At 65.4% G+C, this 16,503-nt stretch overlaps 1 protein-coding gene across 1 annotated transcript in view; it reads left to right on the forward strand.

Moving 5' to 3' along the window:
* Positions 1–6,997: 6,997 nt before the first annotated feature.
* Positions 6,998–16,503, forward strand: part of RIMBP2 (RIMS binding protein 2) — a 42,511-nt gene continuing 33,005 nt past the window's right edge. The window contains exons 1-2 of the mRNA XM_054594079.1: positions 6,998–7,112; positions 12,050–12,154. Of these exons, the coding sequence (XP_054450054.1) occupies positions 12,053–12,154 (102 nt within the window). The 5' untranslated portion in view covers positions 6,998–7,112; positions 12,050–12,052. The remainder of the gene's footprint in view (positions 7,113–12,049; positions 12,155–16,503) is intronic.

Genomic DNA, 16,503 nt, shown 5'->3' on the forward strand with positions numbered 1-16,503 from the left:
GGCGGTCCGGGGCCCTGACCGCAGCGCCACACGGGCGGCCCCACAGCTTTGGGACCACGGACAGGGTGCGGTGGGCTTTTCTGGGTCCCCTTCCCAGCTCCAGCCAGCGTCCCCAGCACCCCGGTCCCCTCTCTTCCCCCCAACCTGTGCCTGTGAGCTGTGCCACTTAGGGAGCCTCCTCAGGGAGAAAAATACTACCCAGCACGTCCCAGGGGTGACGTGAACAACTTTTATCATACGTTATTGTAACTGGTGACAGTCACATCGTTCCTACGTAAGACGGTTGTAGCAGCCTTGTGTATTATGACAACATAGCTTATATTGTATTCGAACTGAATATTATATATTTATAATTCATAATGTAATTGCATGGGCCAAGGGATGAAAGTGGTCTATGAAACTTTTACAGCTTTTGTAAACCATGAAACCAAAGTGAGGGAACAGACTGGAGAGAAAACATGGGAGAGGCAGTAAAGTTCAGAACTCGCGCTTACTGTGATCTAGAGTGTCAGATGGTAGTATTTAACCGAGGCGAAGTTTTCCTTTGTAGGGAAGACAGTGGCGTTGCTGGTCGGCTGGAAGCGGACGCGGCGTTCCTGCCCCGGGGTCCCTCAGACTCCCGCACACGCTCTGCTTCTCCGGCGCCGGTGGCATCCCCGGCTCCCATCCGCACCAAGCGCCGTGCACGCTGTCCTGGCTGCTCTCCCTGATCTCAGGACAGCCGGGATGGCTCGGCCAGCATTTCTACCATGGCGGCACCACGGCCGCTCCCCAGGGAGGCCCGTGTGCACGTCCGCCACACCCACGGGGTGGGGGGGGTGTTCTCCCCCGTGTTCGGGGTGCCCCGTGAGCCCCGCCATGCATCCGCGCGGGGGGCCTTTATGGAACCGGGCCGAGCAGATGGGTCGCGGAAGGGTGCCTTCCTCTCCCCGCGGGCGTCCCCCGCTGCGGCGGGCCTGGCCAGTGGCCAGCGCTCCTGACGGGAAGGGCTGTCCTCTGAGGACCTGGCCCCCGCGAGCTGCCCTTGGGAAACTCAGGAGAAGTCTGGGCCCGGGCTGCCGAAATGGAGCCCCGCAGGCCAGCGGCTCACAGGACAGGAGCCCGTTTCTCCCACTCCTGGGGGCTGGACTGCAGCGCTGTCACCGCGTCCCTGGGACGGGGTCTCACGTGCCCTCCCCAGCATGTAGCTCTTTCAGGGGTAAACAGCACGTGCAGATGAGGTGAGATGCTGGTACCCGGGGAGCGAGCCTCGCGGTCGGCCTCCGCTCCGGCGGGCTTCTCCCTCTCTCCTTCAGGCGTCTTTTGGCACCTGCTCAGGTGCTTGTGGCCTTGAAGTGCGGGGTGGGGGCCGTTTGTTCTGAGGGTCACTTTGGCCTCGGCAGCCCTCCTGTGACTGGCCTCCCTCCGTGGGGCGGGCAGCAGCGCGTGGCGCCCTGGGTGGCGCCGCACTTGGGCCGACGCAGGCAAGCCGCGCTGGGAGGAAGTGGGGGCCTTTCTCTTGCTTCCTGTGGTGGCGCCGTGCACCCTGCTTCGCAGGCCGAGGCAAGGTCAGTCTTGGGAAGATCGATTCTATCAGCTCAGGCAGCTGACCTCGAATCGCTGGGGGGGACCATAAATGAAGTAGAGGAATGGGACATTTCCCCAGCCACCAGCAGCTGGGCGACAGAGTTAGCCCTGTTCCTCTTCCTGACCTTTCCTCACCACTCGGCTCCTCGGTGAGATGCCGGGGAGGTCCCGGCAGGGCCGGGTGGCCTGTTGGCGGTGGGAGGTGGAAACCACGGCCAGATAGTGGCGCCCTCGGTCAGGGGACCGTGCTTGGAGCCACGGTTGTGTGCAGCGGCGTGTGCCCGGGCTGCACGTGGACCGTCTCATCGGATCGTCACGGCTTGCAATCGGGCAGGTGCCCTGTGTCCTCAGGCCTCGGAGAGGGCAGTGGTGCCACCGCGGGCTGTTTGCTTTCCCGAAGAAAGACCAGGATGAACGTGTGCATAGGGGGGCCCCTCCGAGGGGGAGGCGGCTGTCACATCAGGAAGCACTTGCCTGCAGGCCGGGGAGTCGGCGCCCTCCGGGGGGCGGGGGAGGAATGCGGACGTGGCTTCCTTGTGTTTCGCCCCGGGAAACGCGGCGGCCGAGGGTGCAGGAGCTCAGGGCGCGGTGGCGCAGGGCGGGGGAGGCTGAGTGGAACCCGGGGCAGATCTGAGACGAGCCAGGAGGGGCCTCGCGATCCCCGCCCCTCCTGCTGCGCGCAGGAGCGGAACAGGAGGTCAGGGCGCTCCCAGGGTCGTGGGAATCGCCTGGGGTGCGGGACGTGGGTGCCCGCGTGGGGTGTGAACAGAGAACACCCTGCAGAGCCAGACAACACGGAAGCGGGGGCAGGTGCTGGTTGCCATCCGCCCCGGGCCATTCATGGTCCCCACTGCTTCTTTCTTGTCCCTTTTGCCTGGAGGTTGTTCCTCCACCCCCCTCGGGGGGACCCCTGCTCACTGCTGAGTCATTTTCACATTGCTCTGCCATTTTCCTGTCCTCGGGAGTAAGTCCTCTCCTTAGCAGGGTGAGCTCCCTCTATGGTTTTGAACTTCTGTCCTTGGACCCACCCTAATGGGAGGCCCTACCCCCACGCTCTCCCGCCCGCCCACCTCACCTCGTGGGCGTTGCTGTCCCACAGCCTGGACGCCGCTGGCGGGCGATCCGTGTTCACCGCGCGGGCTCGGGGCCGTCCTGGGGGTGCTCAGGGAGCACGCAGCCTGGCCCTGGGGCCAGTTGGGGCTCCCTCTGCCTCTCCAGGGTGGGTCATGTATTGGCTGCAGGCCCGGGCAACGCCGCCGCCCGCGCTCCGCTTTCTCTGGGGCCTGGAGCCGATCTCAGGCCTCAGCCGCCGTGGGCCGTGAGCCCCGCTCCGGTCCTGGCCTCGGGGGCCCGCCGAGCCCCCCGTCCTGCAGGCGGGGCCCCCTGCCCCCTGCCTGTTTCCGGACTCGGAGTCTCTGTCCACGCAGTGCTCCGTCTGGCCTTTGGGCGGGACCGACCTGGAGAACGTCCCTCTAGGGCTCCTCCCGGCGGTGCGATAGGAGCGGTGTCTGTGGGGCCCGGGAGCTTGAGTAGCTCCACTTGGCGAGCAGGCCTGTCGTCTCTCCGGGACGCGGGGGAGCGCGCCACGCGCAGGCGAGCTGTATCTGCCGGGCTCCCCACGGCGCGCTGACCCGGCACCATCACACCCACACAGCGTCACCGTGAAGTGTGGTCGCCACCCTTTCACAGAGCAGGAAGCCTAGGGCTCAGAAAGAAGGAAGAAACCGGCACGCGTGCCCCAGCTGTGCATTCGGCCACCCCCGCCCCAGGCTCATTTCAGATCAGGCTCCGCCTGCTGCGCGCACCGCGCCCCAGGAGCTAGGGAGCCACCTCAGGGCGCCTTCCCTCCTGTCCCAGGAGAGTGAGCAGAGGGACGCTGCCCAGGGAGCGGCTCGCCCGAGACCCCAGCGCGTGGGCCTGCCCGTCGGGGCCTGGCTGCCAGGGCAGGTAGCTCACTGCCCCAGGCCACCGGGGGGCGGGGTCGCCGGGAGGGGACGCGTGATCCAGCTCTTCTGCTCTGGGTCAGCACACGCGTGTTCACAGCGGCATCGTCCCAACGGCTGACGAGTGGATGCAGCCCGAGGGCCCGTCGGCGGGTGAAGCGCACACACGGTGAGGTCTGCCCACACCATGGAAGGAGGTAGGTCCTTAGAGGAAGCGGACCCTGACGCCCACTGCCCAGCGGAGGGCCCTGAGGACATGTGATCGGTGACGTCAGCCAGACCCACAAGGAAACACAGTGCCCGAGCTCACTCGGGTCGGGGACCCAGACACGTCAGAGCCGCGGAGACAGAGAGCCGGCGGCGGGCGCCGGGGCCGGGGCCGGGGTTCAGCGGGGACGGTGTCCCCTGGGACGATGGTGACGGATGCACAACAGCGTGACCGTGCCGACGCCCCGGAGCTGTGCCCTTCCCTGCGGGTAGGATGGTGAATTCCATGGTGTGTGCATTTACCACAATTAGGTGAGCCGTGGGTACATCCCACCTCCCCATTTGGTCCCCTTTCCCCCGTATTCATGCAGCCCCCGCTCCCTCTGTCCCCTCTCTTTTCCACGCCCGCTTTGGGGGTGCTCCACCCGACGCAGATGCGCTCACGCTGAGCTCTGCACGCGTACCATGGCTGGTGACTTTCTCAGACTGTGGTGTCTTTATTTCACCTGGAGCAAAAGGTAGAATAATGGCAGTGCTTCAGGCAGGGGACGTGGGGGCTGGGGGCGGGGAGGGTCTTAGTCTCGGAGCGCTCGGGGACAGTGGCCCCCACAGCCGAGTCGTGGGTGTGGCCCGTGGGGACAGGCGGAGCCGAGTCAGGAGATGGTCTAAGTTGTGGTCTGGAACCCGGGCCGGTGTGCGCGCAGACGCGGAGTCACTGGGCGGACGCTGCAGCGGTGGTGGTTAAAGGGTGGCGGCCCTGAGTTCTGGGGCAGGCCGTTCAAATCTCGGCCTTGCCCCGCGACCCGCGACCCGCGACCCGCTGGCCGGCACTCCGGGCCCAGCACAAACGACGGCTGTGAGTGAGGCCGCGCGCTCAGCCGCTGCCCGTCCTGCTCCCTCATCTGTCAGCGGGGCAGCGATGGTGCTGAGGGGGGACCGCGCCCACTTTTGGGACCTGCGGGGCGAAGCGCCTTCAGCGGGAGGGGGCGGTCCTCACCCCAGGCCGGCCCGTGGCAGGGTCCCTTTGCCTCAGCCAGGCCCCGGGCCTCGCGGGGGAGAAGCGCCGCCGCTCTCCAGCTGGCCCGCCTGGCGGGGGGCTGTCTGCCCCACTCGGACCCAGGGGACTTCCTTTGTCTTTTTTGGGGCAGTGGTTGATGTGTCTTAGTGACAGTGGCTTCCCATCCTTTTGCTATTCTGAGACCTTTTCCTCCTGTAGTGGGAGAATCTCTCAGCTCGGTTCTCAGGAGAGTGTCCCAGGATGGGGACCTCTGTGTCAGGGACGTGGTGTGCTGTGTGCGCAGGGAAGGGACCGTGCTGGGCCCTGACAGCAGGCAGCCGGGCACAGCTGGGGCCGGCGGGGCGGGGCAGGCCCTCGGACAGGCGGGCAGGCCTGGCAGCTGGCGCCTAGGGCACTGCGCTCGGAGTCCTCGGCCGTTTCCGGGCAGGCGCGGCCGCCGCCACGTCAGGGAGGAAGCCCTCCTCTGTGTGTTGGCCGCATAGAGCAGGGCCCGAGGGCAGCGACGGGGTGCCCAGGGTCGCGACTGCTCTTGTGTGACAACATGGCCAGAGCCCGGGGCGGAGGCGGCTGCCAGGGGCGGGCTGCAGGGCCCAGGACTGGAGTGGAAACAGCACGTGCGAAGGCCCCGGGGCGGGGGCGGGGCAGAGCTTGGCTTGTGGAGGGGACAGGAAGGAGACCAGGGTGGCCGAGCATGGTGGGTGGTGGCCACAGGGCAGCAGGCCGCAGCGGAGAGGTTTGTGGGGCTGGACGCTGTGGAACCCCGCAGGCCAAGCCGGGAGTTCAGTCTGTTCCGATTGCTGTGGGCGCCGCGGGAGGCTTCAGTCCGGAGGCGGCCTGCTCTGGTTATGCCTCCGAAAGCCCACACTGCCTGCTCCGCGGTCCGGACGTGGGGCCGTTGGGCCTTGCGCCCAAGCCCCGTTTCCCTCACTCACTAGTACGTGAGGGCCTTCAGCCGAGCTGCACCTGTGGTGCTGAGGCCCAGAGACGAGACGTCGCTCTTCAGCGAGGCATGACGTTTCCGCCTGGAGCTCGCGGCTTGTTTCCAAGCTCACATCACAGTAGCAGGTGGCACGGAAGCACTCCTGCCGGTCAGACCTTCCCCGACCCCTTGGGAACAGCTTCCCCCGACCCTGTTCCGCTCAGGAGCGCCGGGGGCCGCTGCCTCTCCACGGCTGCCGCAGACGTCGCCGGGTTACGCGAGCGCTGCACGCAGAGCGCTGGCCACAGGGAGGGCTGGGGTGGCCGCGAAGCGCGGCTTTGGCAGTCTGTTCGTGAGGCGTGATCCGTGTGGCGGCTCCTGGGGAGGGGAAGGAGCGGGCTGGCGTGCGGCCCCGTGGAAGGAGCCGGGGAGCAGCCTGGGGCGGCTTCTCACGGGGGTGCCCTGCTCTGTCCCAAAGAAGCCCCGGGCGAGACTTGGAGCAAGGGCGCCCCAGGCCGCTGCTGAGAGACGCGGCCCTGGGGCTCGTGCCGGAGAGCGGGCGGGGTTCCTGGGCTGGTCTGAGCGGCCGCCTTCCGAGTCCACGTCGTTGCCCCCTTTCAAAATGGGTGATATTTTTAGACAAAAAAGTTGGCATCCTGAACACTTTGGGTAACACTATTGTATCTCTTAGGACTTTCGGTTCAAAGGGACAGAACACAATTCCAATCAGTGTGAGCAAGCACAGGGCATCCACTGGCCCATGTGCACGGAAAGGGAGATGTTAGCTTCAGGTGCAGCTTGATCCAGGCGCTCAAAGGGAGCCATCAGGGTCCTGCTGCTGCCTCACATCGCCTGGTGCCCTTTCGTTGGCTCTGTTCTCAGATGGGTTGTCCCCTCATGATGGCAAAGGGCACTTCAGCTGCAGCTTTTGTCCTCAACTTTCCAACCCGCTGGGCAAAACCGAGGGTCTGTCCCAGGCTCCAAGGGCAACACCCCGCTCTCTGTGCGCGCAATTGGATCACGTGCCCTTCTCCACCAATCGCTATTCTGAGGGTTGGAGTTACACGATTGGCCACCCTGGGGCACACCCCCAGTCCTGAGCCAATCGCTGTGGCCGTGGGCAGGGAGGAGAGGGGGCGACGTGCGGATTGGCCAGCGCTTGGTCGTGTGTGTTCACCCCGGCAGGAGTGGACCCAGCACAAAGGCCCGGACGGGGGCGCTGGAGGGGAAGGTTCTACAGAAAGAATTAAAGAGGACGTGCCTGCTGGTGGGGACGAACGTCCACGGCTCTGACCATGTTGTAAACAGCTTGCTCTCTCTCTGTTGCTGCTTGTAGGTGAAAGAGGAGCATGCCTGGCTTAGCCACACACTCGCGGTCGTGACCCGAGAACGCGATTTGGCCGTGAAGGAGAAGTGCCAGCTTCAAGCCAAGCTGGAGAACCTAGAGCAGGTGCTGAAGGTAGGGCGCCGACCCCGCTCTGCGCAGGGCCCGCGGGAGAGCCGAGAGCAGGCGCTGAGGGCGGGCGCCGACCCCGCTCTGCGCAGGGCCCGCGGGAGAGCCGAGAGCAGGCGCTGAGGGCGGGCGCCGACCCCGCTCTGCGCAGGGCCCGCGGAGGTCCTGAGTGGAAAGGGGTTGAAACTCCTTTTCTTTGTCATCAGAATTCAGGGCTCTTGGTGCTGTTTTTACCCTTTTTATGGTATAAAATGTGATAAATGACAAAATTCAAGTGTTTCTGGAAGCGATCCCAAAAAACCAATTATGCACTTCCATTTCTTGGGATGTTAAACACAGCTGAGCGGGAGACGGCAGGCGGGCTGCCTTAAGTGGGGACGGAGGCGTCTACGCTGGCTTTTCAAACCTCATGAATGTAATGACCTTTGTTACAAAGCCAGAAACCTGCTTTATCAGGGCACCGGGACTGGGAGACTCCTCGTGCGTTTCTGGGGGGCGGGGGGCGCCTCCAGTATCTAGGGGGTGGGGCGACCTGCTGCTGACGTCACTGAATTGAGCTGAATGAGTCCTTCGGCTTCTTTATTTTGGGGCATGTTAAATTTCACTGCATGCTCGTGACGGGCACAGGTGTAGAACATGAAGGCACAGAAGAGCGACCGTGTTGGATCCTACAGACCAGCACCTTCACCCCCGGACCAGCCACCCAAAAACTCACATGCACGCAGCCAGCCCCGCGTGTTTCACAAGCAGGGACCAGCCACCCCTTGCGCGGCAGCCCCGCCCCAGGCAGCAGCAGCGACTCGGCAGCACCTGTGACCCGTGGGGAGGGCGCTGGGCTCTGAGGGGAGCCCAGGGATCAGCAGGGGGCAGGGCCGGTGAGCGGAAGGGAGTGACTGCTACGGGGCATGGCTTTCTTCTGGGGGCGACGCAAATGTTCTGGAATCCGTGCGATGGTCACACGACCTTGGGAGTGGACTGCGACCGCTGAATCGCCCGGTTCCGGAGGCGAATTGTATGGCGCGTGAACTACCTCTCAGTTTAAGAATGAAGACGCCCTGTTCTCTCCCCGCTGGGCCCCAGCCGCCGTGTCCGGCCTGCCCGCAGGGCGCAGGCCAGTCTTCCTCTGGCCTGGAGTGGGCACGGGGCCTGGTGTTCCGACCAGCACAGGGGCACTGGCCGCCCTCCCGTGTGACCCCAGGTTTGACCCTCAGCCCCAGGGCCCTGCGCTTGTGGAGACACCCCAGGCTCACACCCAGGCTCTGTCCCCCCCGCTCTGTGCGCAGCCCTCTCCTTGGCTGCCTCCTCCCCATCTAGCGGGGACAGACCAAGGGTGTCACATGTCCTTGGGGGACAGGTGGGGGAGTAGACTGTGCCGGAGCTGGGTGTGAGCTTGGGGACTTTGGGACGGGAACTTCCAGGGTCCAGGCAGCTGCATTGTGGTGTGGGAGGGAGAACGTAGGATCTGGCGGGTCACAGATGCGCGGAGACCCTGTGAGGAGCAGGCCAGCGAGGCACCGTCCCTGCGTCACATTCCAGGAGCCCAAGCAAGGCCCGGGCCGCCCGCGTCGAGGGACATAGGAGCTGGGCGCTCGCTCACTGAGCGCGTGGATAGGGGAGTGATCGCGAGCTGAGGGCCGGTTCTGCTTCTCGTTTGCGAAGGGTCATGCCTGCGGCCCCACTGAGAGAAACATGCGGGGCAGGAACGGACGCCGGGGCCTGGGTCAGGAGCGCGAGGGGCGGCTTGGACTGCGTGGGTGTGGCGGGGGCAGGGGGGCGTCGCGGGGTCTGGGGGTATTTTCAGGGCAGAATTGGTGGCTTGACGGGGGGACTGGGCAGGGATGTGGTGGGCGGCAGCGTCTGGGCCGCACTGGACGTGTGCATGTGAGTTTTTGGGTGAATAATGGGGCCATTTGCCACGGTGGGGACACTTGGGACAGGCAGGTGGGGGCCGGGGATCACCTGGTGACAGAGAGCACCGTGACCCGGGACCCTCAGCCCTCTCTCGGGGCCGCCCGGCTTGCTGTCGGGGAGGTGGCCCGAACCTCTGCAGGTGGGTGGGGACGGAGAGGCTTGGGGCAGGGACCCCGGGCTGAGCGTGGGGCTCAGATTGCGGTCACCGCCTGTGGTCATTAGAACACTTGCTGGTCACAGCCCAGGGAATTGTGCTGCCTCATACCTGACGTGTCTCAGGATGGGGCCGAGGGGCCACGGCGTGCAGTGTGTCAGGCGCTCACTGCGCCTTAGCGGGGCCATTGCCGCCCCGCAGTGGAGCCGCGTGCGCTCGGACTGCTCATGCGTGCACCGGTCGTGCTCCTACGGTGGCTTCTTTGTTTCCAAGTATCACGGATGTGCCACTTGTCTTCAGACTGACAATTCAATTTAGCGAAAGACAACGCGGGGCTTTTCGCTACTGGCCTGTGACGGGCCGTGAGAGTCGCGAGCCGCCGCCACAGCTCTTCCCAGAGGCCCCGTGCTGGGGCGCCGCCAGCAGCTCTGCGCCCGAGGGGCCGGGGAGCAAGGCCGCCCCTGCTGGCGTCCCGGGGGCGGGCCCCAGGCGTCCGAGACGCAGGCTCCCCAAGACCTTCCCGGGCCGGCTGTCACCGTCTGGGGGGGCGGGGGGACGCTGACAGAGCCCGCTCCCAGGGGCGCGCCCCGGCCTCCAGCGAGTGTTATTGGGCATCTGATCCGGGCCGAGCCCTTCCTAGGTGCTGGAGAGCGGCGCCAGACCCGGGCCCCTGATGCCGGCGGAGCTGAGGAACACGTTAAGGAGCACGCCTGGCAGTGACAGTGAGGGACAGGGCTGGCCCCATCGCTGTGCTCTCTCAGAGTTGCTGGTGGGGGAGACCTCGTGGACAGCGTGGCGCTGGACGGGCCCAGGGTGGACGGAGGGCGGCAGCCGTGCAGGAGCCCAGGGGCGAGCACGCCTGCAGGCAGACGGCAAGCTCGGGGGCCTGAGCCGGAGGTCGGGGCCCTGGCGCGTCGGGGAGCGCGGGGCGGCCAGAGCCGGCGCCGTGGCCGCGGACACGAGGGCATGGAGTCGGCCGCGAGGAAGCCCTGCGGGCCCGCGGCTGTGAAGGAGCAGGCGGGATCCAGGCCCCGGCCCCGCCCCCACCCTGCCCTGTCGCTGTCATTAACCTTGCACCCCGTGTCCCTGGAGGGCGCGTATTTTTACGCATCCCTGCTTTCCTGAGAGCTACTTCACGTTGACTTGGTTCACCAGCCTGGGACACGTAAATGCTGTCTCCACCCCAGTTGTCTTCGTCCATCTCCTAAGCCGCACGTCCCTTTGGTCCCTAAGAAAGAAGCCGGCGCAGGTGTCTGTCGCCCTGCACCCTCCTGTGACCCCGCGGCTGGCGCCGCGCACCTGGGGTGATTTCCGTGTCCGCGGGAGGCGTCTGACGGGCCCCTGTGAGGAAGACGGCCCCTCCTCCCACGGACAACGCCCTTCCTGGGGCCAAACAAGGACGACAGGCTCGTCTTCCACGAGGACTCACTGGAACAACGTGTCGTTGGGCAGCTGGGTGACCGTGCATCCGAACAAGGCTGGCCGCGCGGAGCCCGGGAGCGCTGAGCGGGCCGGGTTGTGCGCCGTGAGCCGTGGCCGTGGAAGAGCGGACGCAGGCCAGGGCGGCAGCGGTGAGGCGTGCACCACCCCTGAGGCCTGACACGTCGGGCGGCTTCCACGCTCTGCTGCGTGGCCGCGTGGGGCCTTAGGCAGGTCGCTTGCTTCCCGAGGCGGCCGCCACCGGGGAGCGCGGCTCGTGCTCAGCATCCGGCGTGGAGGTGCGCGGACCCAGATGGTGCGTGGCAGTGGCTCGATAAGCGGCAGTGTGTCTGCTTTGTTGTCCTCTTACCAGTGCCGTCGGCCTAGTCACTCGCCGCCCTGCTGGAGGAGCCTCTGGGCGCTGACACGTGCGGGGCCCCTGCGTTTGGTGGAAGAGCAGCATCACGTGGCTGAGTCGCACACCCGTGTGACGCGACGTCGTGTCACACCGTGTTACACGGCACTGAGCTGTGTGGCCCTGTCTCACACGTCCCTGTGTTACATGACACTGCTCCGTGACACTGCGTTACGCGAGGCTGTGCTGCGTGGCTGTGTGGTGCGTGGCTCTGTGCTGTGTCACACTGCACAAGGTCGGCAGGGAGGGCTTTCTCCCACGCAGAGCGAAGGGCGACGCAGGCCCGATACGCGGCAGGCGCTACTCTAATCCGTGCGATGTTCAGAACACCCCTACGGCGCGGGTGTCAGTCAGTAATTAACAGTGGCTGCCTTGTTGATTGTCCGTTGGACAGAGGCTGAACTGTCCCTGGCCCCGAGGGGCAGGGCCCAGCCAGGGAGCGGCGCCCTCTGCTGCGAAGGCGGGCCTGGCGCAGGGGCCCAGGGTGCGCGGCAGCCGAGCCCTCGGTTCAGCAGGTGGGCAGGTGGCCCCGCTGCGGCTCCGGTGTGAACGCGGCAGCCACTGCCAGCCGTGTGGTGAGCAGGGGAAGCCCCTCGGGGCCCAGTCTCCCCCCGGTGGCACGGGGCTGGTCGCTGCACCTACACCCTATGATTAGTATGAGATGAGAATTATGTGACTTACGTAGCAGTGGCCAGCGTGGGGCGATGCCCGCTGCCCGGGAAGAAAGCGAGAAGCCTTGGCTGTCCTTTGCAGAGCACCAGGGAAAAGTGCAGAGGAGAGACGGGGGACTTTTCCAAAGTGGGGAAGAGAGGCCTTCACCTTTTCACCTTTGCACAGGAGCTCATAGTTCTTGCATTTAACATGTAAAAGGGAGAACTGGGGGTGGGAGGGTGGGAGCTCTGTCAGGGCCAGAGCATCCGGCGGTGCTGCTACCCTCAGGTCAAGCCAGGCGGGAAGCAAGCATGCGGGGGAGTCGGAGCGGGAGGCTCACGGGGCCCGGCACACGGCCCGGCACAGCCGCCCGACCTCGCCCTGTCCCCACAGCACATGCGAGAGGCCGCTGAGAGGCGGCAGCAGCTGGAGCTGGAGCATGAGCAGGCCCTGGCGGTTCTCAACGCCAAACAGCAGGAGATCGACCTTCTGCAGAAGGTGAGTGGGAGGCGGGGTGCTCGGGTGGGGCAGTGGGGGGGGCAGTGGGCCCAGGGCAGCCGGGGGGTGCTGGGCGCGGCGGGCTGCTCGCCGAGGCTGCTGTCCCAGGCCAGGGCCCTGGCCTGCAGACACTCGGAGTCCCCTGTGCTCCCTGGGCTCCCCGCGTTCCCCGACCGGACCGTGTTCACGTCTCAGCCAGAAGCAAACACGAAGTGCCGACGCTTGTTGCCGGCAGGGCTCTAGGGGAAGGACTCGGGTCGCTGGCGGGTGGGAGCTGCTTCAGCGTTCGGAGCGAACGGCCCAGCAGCAGCAGCAGCAGCTGGAACTGAACACGCGTGTGCTCCGACCCTGTGGCCTCCCGCCCCGGTGCGCCTGCAGGAAGCACGGGGGCCCGCTCAGCGGGACTTGGGCTTTTGTGTGGTGCTGTTGTGTGGGGCGGGGGTGGGGGCTGGACCAGGCTCAGCGCCCACTTGGGGCCTGGGGGGGCCTGTCCTGCCGCCACCACGCGCAGACCAGCAGCGCACCATCGCTGAGTGACTCTGGTTTGCATCTGTCGTGAGGGAGACCATGTGCTGTGTCATTAAGCAAAAGCAAATCAAGTTTCAGGGTGATAGTTACAGTGTGATCTCATTGACAGAGGGAGAGAGAAGAAAGGAGGGGACTGAGCAGTTTGTGCGCCCACAGCACCGATGACAGGCTTGGGGGCCAAGTCCCTCTTGACCTTTAAAAGCCATGGTCCTCCTGTGTCCCCCCAGTGCATGTGAGACTCCCTCTTTCGGAGCGACAGGGCTTGGGTCCCCATGTATGGTCCTCATCTCCATTTCCTCCCCGAAGCCTCGTGTCCCCCGCCCACCCCCGCTCACCCCTCCCCAAGGGCCGCGGCCCCTGCCCCCGGAGCCCACCCCGTCGGGGCCCAGGTCCTGGTCCTGCGGGCGGGCCGGCAGCCCCTGTGCCCTTCTGACCGCCTCCCAGGTCTCCGATCTCAAAACAAAGGGCCAGGACGGCTCGCCCAGCGTCTGCCGGGGACAGGCGTCTGCCGACAGGGCCCCTCCTGCGGGGTTCGCCGGCAGAGGGCGTTGCTGCGGGTGGGCGGCTTTGCACCCCATCTCTCTGATCCGTTGCCGAGACCTGGCGTGAAGCGCAGATTTCATTACGCCGCTGCCACAGCCCTCGCTACCTGTCGTGACAAGGGGGCTGGCGGCCGGGAGGCGGTGCTTCATTAGATGCCACCCGGGAAGGGCCTGCTGGCACACGGCCGCAGTCGCGCTCTTATCGTCCCCTGCGGTGCCCAGGGGCCCTCGGCGCCCGGTGGTGGCTGTCTGGTACCCGGAAGCCGTGTCCCCAGGCTCACGTGTCTGAGACAGATAACAGCCTGCGGACGTACGATGTCGTCCAGAGGGGCGACGGGCCAGTGCCCCAGCAGAGCCTGGGGCCTGACGTCCCGAGCACCGGATGCTGAGGAAAGGCCACCCGCGCCATCACAGGGCCCACGCGGGCACCTGAGCGCTGTCCCCTGTCCTCGGCTCCTTTTTCTCCGCATTCATCGTTGCCTCTGGTCTGGACACGCGGTGCTTCCTTGGCGGAGCAACAGGACAGGAACTAAGGAAATTCAACGTGCCGCCTTTGTAGCTTCTCGGAGCTCTGGGCTTGGGAAGGGCTGGAAGAGGAAGGCTGAGCCCTGAGCAGCACAGGGTCGGTGGATTCCTTCCGAAGGTCCCATTTCTGCGGTGTCCCCGAGGGGCGGCCCTGGCGCCGCACTGCTGACGGGATCGTTCGTTGTTCGCTCGCTCACCTGGCGAGCTCCGCCGCGGCTCTCAGGGGTGGTTCTGGGAACGGGGAGCACAGGCCGGCGAGACCAGGCCTCTGTCCTCACTGAGGGAGAGAGGGCACAGACAGAGGGGGGGTTAAATCTGTTCCGGTCAGGGGAGCGCAGTGATGGGCAGGGCAGTGGGCGGGAGGGCTGGCAGCCTCGGTGGTGCCGCCAGGGCTCTCCAGGGGCCGGGGGCCGGGACAGGCGGGGCGTGGGGACCGCAGGGGCCGCAGTGTGCGCCTTTGCTCAGCGTGCAGGGCGCCTTCCCAGCACCGGGGGCGCGGGTGTCCCCTCCTTTACGTCCCCGCCTCCCCTGCCTCCTCCCTGTCCTGTCCCCCTCCCTCCCGGCGTCCCTCTTCTGCAGCCGCTGCCCTTCTCTTTGTCCCCCGATCACCCCTGAACTGTCTGCCGCCCGGGGTCCCTGCCCTCAACGCCTGGCCCCCCCACCATGGCAGAGGCGGCTGGTTTCCGTCACTGGAGTCTCTGCCCGACCTCCCTGCCACATCACCTTGTGGCGGGATGGCTGTGCCCCAGAGCGGGGCCTGCACTCCCAGGACATTGTCTGGCCCACGGCAGGGACCGAGCAAATGGGGTGAATGAGGACGCCTAAGAATACTGAGGGACGGGGGAGCGAGCGGGCGAGGGAGCGAGGGAGGGGGTGGATGAGAGGCTGAGTGAGTGGGAGACCTGCCGAGCTTCCTCCACTGATGCAGCTACTGGTCCAAGTAACGTGAGGTAAGCGGTGATAAACCCTAAGAAATGTGCCGTCAAGGCCTGTTGAAGAAGCCAGTGGAGGTGCTGGGCAGCCCCTAGCAGGGCCGGTGCGGGCGGCCCCTGCAGAGGAGGCACCGGAGGCTCGGCCATGCGCTCCGGGCCCCGCGGCCTGGCTCCGAGGCCCCGGCGGGGGACCGATCGATGAGCCGACTGCGGCCTCCGGGTTCCCCGGGGCAGGGCGCACCCCTGCCCTGTTACGGGCAGTAGTTCCCACGACCCAGGCCTCCGGGCACAAGGGAGGCTCCGCACTTCAGACTCCCCTGCCTCTGGAGCTGCCCGGCTTCACGGTGGGGGGGGGGGCACCTCCCGCCCGGGGAGGGCTTGCCCTCTGTGTGCAGCGGCCACTGGAACGGCCGTCCGCAGAGGCAGGATCGCCTCGCCGTCCGTCCGCGGTGCATGCTCCGCCCGCCTCCCACGCGCTGCCCTCAGGGGCCTGGGGTGAGCCGCGGTGTGTGTGCAGGTGCTGGGGGCCGCGGAGTGGCCCGCCCTGTCTGCTCGCTGTGGCCGGGGCTCAGTCTCGCTCCGGCAGCGTGGCGCCTGCTCCCCCCACCCCACGCCCACCACCCCAAGCCTGGCACCCGGGTGCTGGAGGGCTCGCTGCTCCGACCGGGGCGCCTTGTCTACCCAGGCAGAGGTTGAAACCGGGCGACAGGGTGTCGGTCTGCCCCCCCTGAAGCCGCGGGTCTGCCTGGCGCACCGCCCCGACGTGGGCTCCCGGGGATCCCCTTCTTCGCACAGCCAGAGTCCTTGCCACCCTTGAGGTCGCTGTGCCCCCGAGGAAACCGTGCCCACACGAAGGTCACGGGTTCCCAGCAAACTGGCCCCGGGCAGGAGCCTCACTTAAGCTGTCGTTCCGATTTTGCGAGAATTCAGCGCTGCCAGCTTTAACGGGGAGTCTTAGCCGCGCCCGACCGCCCCACAGCCCGGCTTGCCAAGAGCCTGCGCAGACGGTCCTGATTTCCAGTCGGAGCCAGAAGCCGAGTCGAGCCTGCCACCTCGGCGGAGCTTTGACAGCCGCTCCGCCGCTTTTTCTTGTTGCTTTCTGTCCTACCACTTGACAACCATCTTCAACTCGACTGGCTCAGTGGTGGTGTTATTTATATAATCCCTGTACGTTCTCTGCTGGTTTGTCTTTTTCTCCTGTTTTGTTACGTGTTGTCGCTTTTTCTTTGAAAGGAATGATTTTAAGCATTTGGAGATTGAGCTGAATTCAAGAATGGTGCAATTAAATGCCTGTGTTCTATTCACTTCCCCAGCTTTTAAAAACCTCATTTGAAAAATGTGAGAACGGAATGATGCATATGAATGAGCGCTGCGGAGTCGCAGGCCGCTTCTCTGGCCCCTCCTTCTGACCACGGCCGTTGGCAAGGGAGAGGCAGCGCCGTTCAGACAGCGTTCATCAGCTTAGGATGTTGAATCACTATCTCCTAGAAAAAATACTCCTCTGGAACTGAGAATTCTTTTCTTTTTTCTTTTTAAGATTTTATCTATTTATTTTTAGAAAGAGGGGAAGGGAAGGAGAAAGAGAGGGACACATCGATGGCCGCCCCTCGTGCGCCCCAAGCCGGGGACCGGGCCCACAGCCCAGCCTGACTGATAATCAAACTGGCGACCTTTCTCTTTGCAGGATGACACCCAACCAACTGAGCCACACTGATCAGGGCTCTTCTTTTAAATTAAAATTACTGGGGTGACGTGGGTTAATAACATTATGTAAGTGTCAGTGCACGATTCTGTGACACACCAGCCGTATGCCGCACTGTGC

The sequence above is a fragment of the Pteronotus mesoamericanus genome, unplaced genomic scaffold (assembly GCF_021234165.1).
Source record: "Pteronotus mesoamericanus isolate MK-2021 breed Mesoamerican mustached bat unplaced genomic scaffold, CSHL_Meso_final scaffold_507, whole genome shotgun sequence".
Taxonomy (NCBI): domain Eukaryota; kingdom Metazoa; phylum Chordata; class Mammalia; order Chiroptera; family Mormoopidae; genus Pteronotus; species Pteronotus mesoamericanus.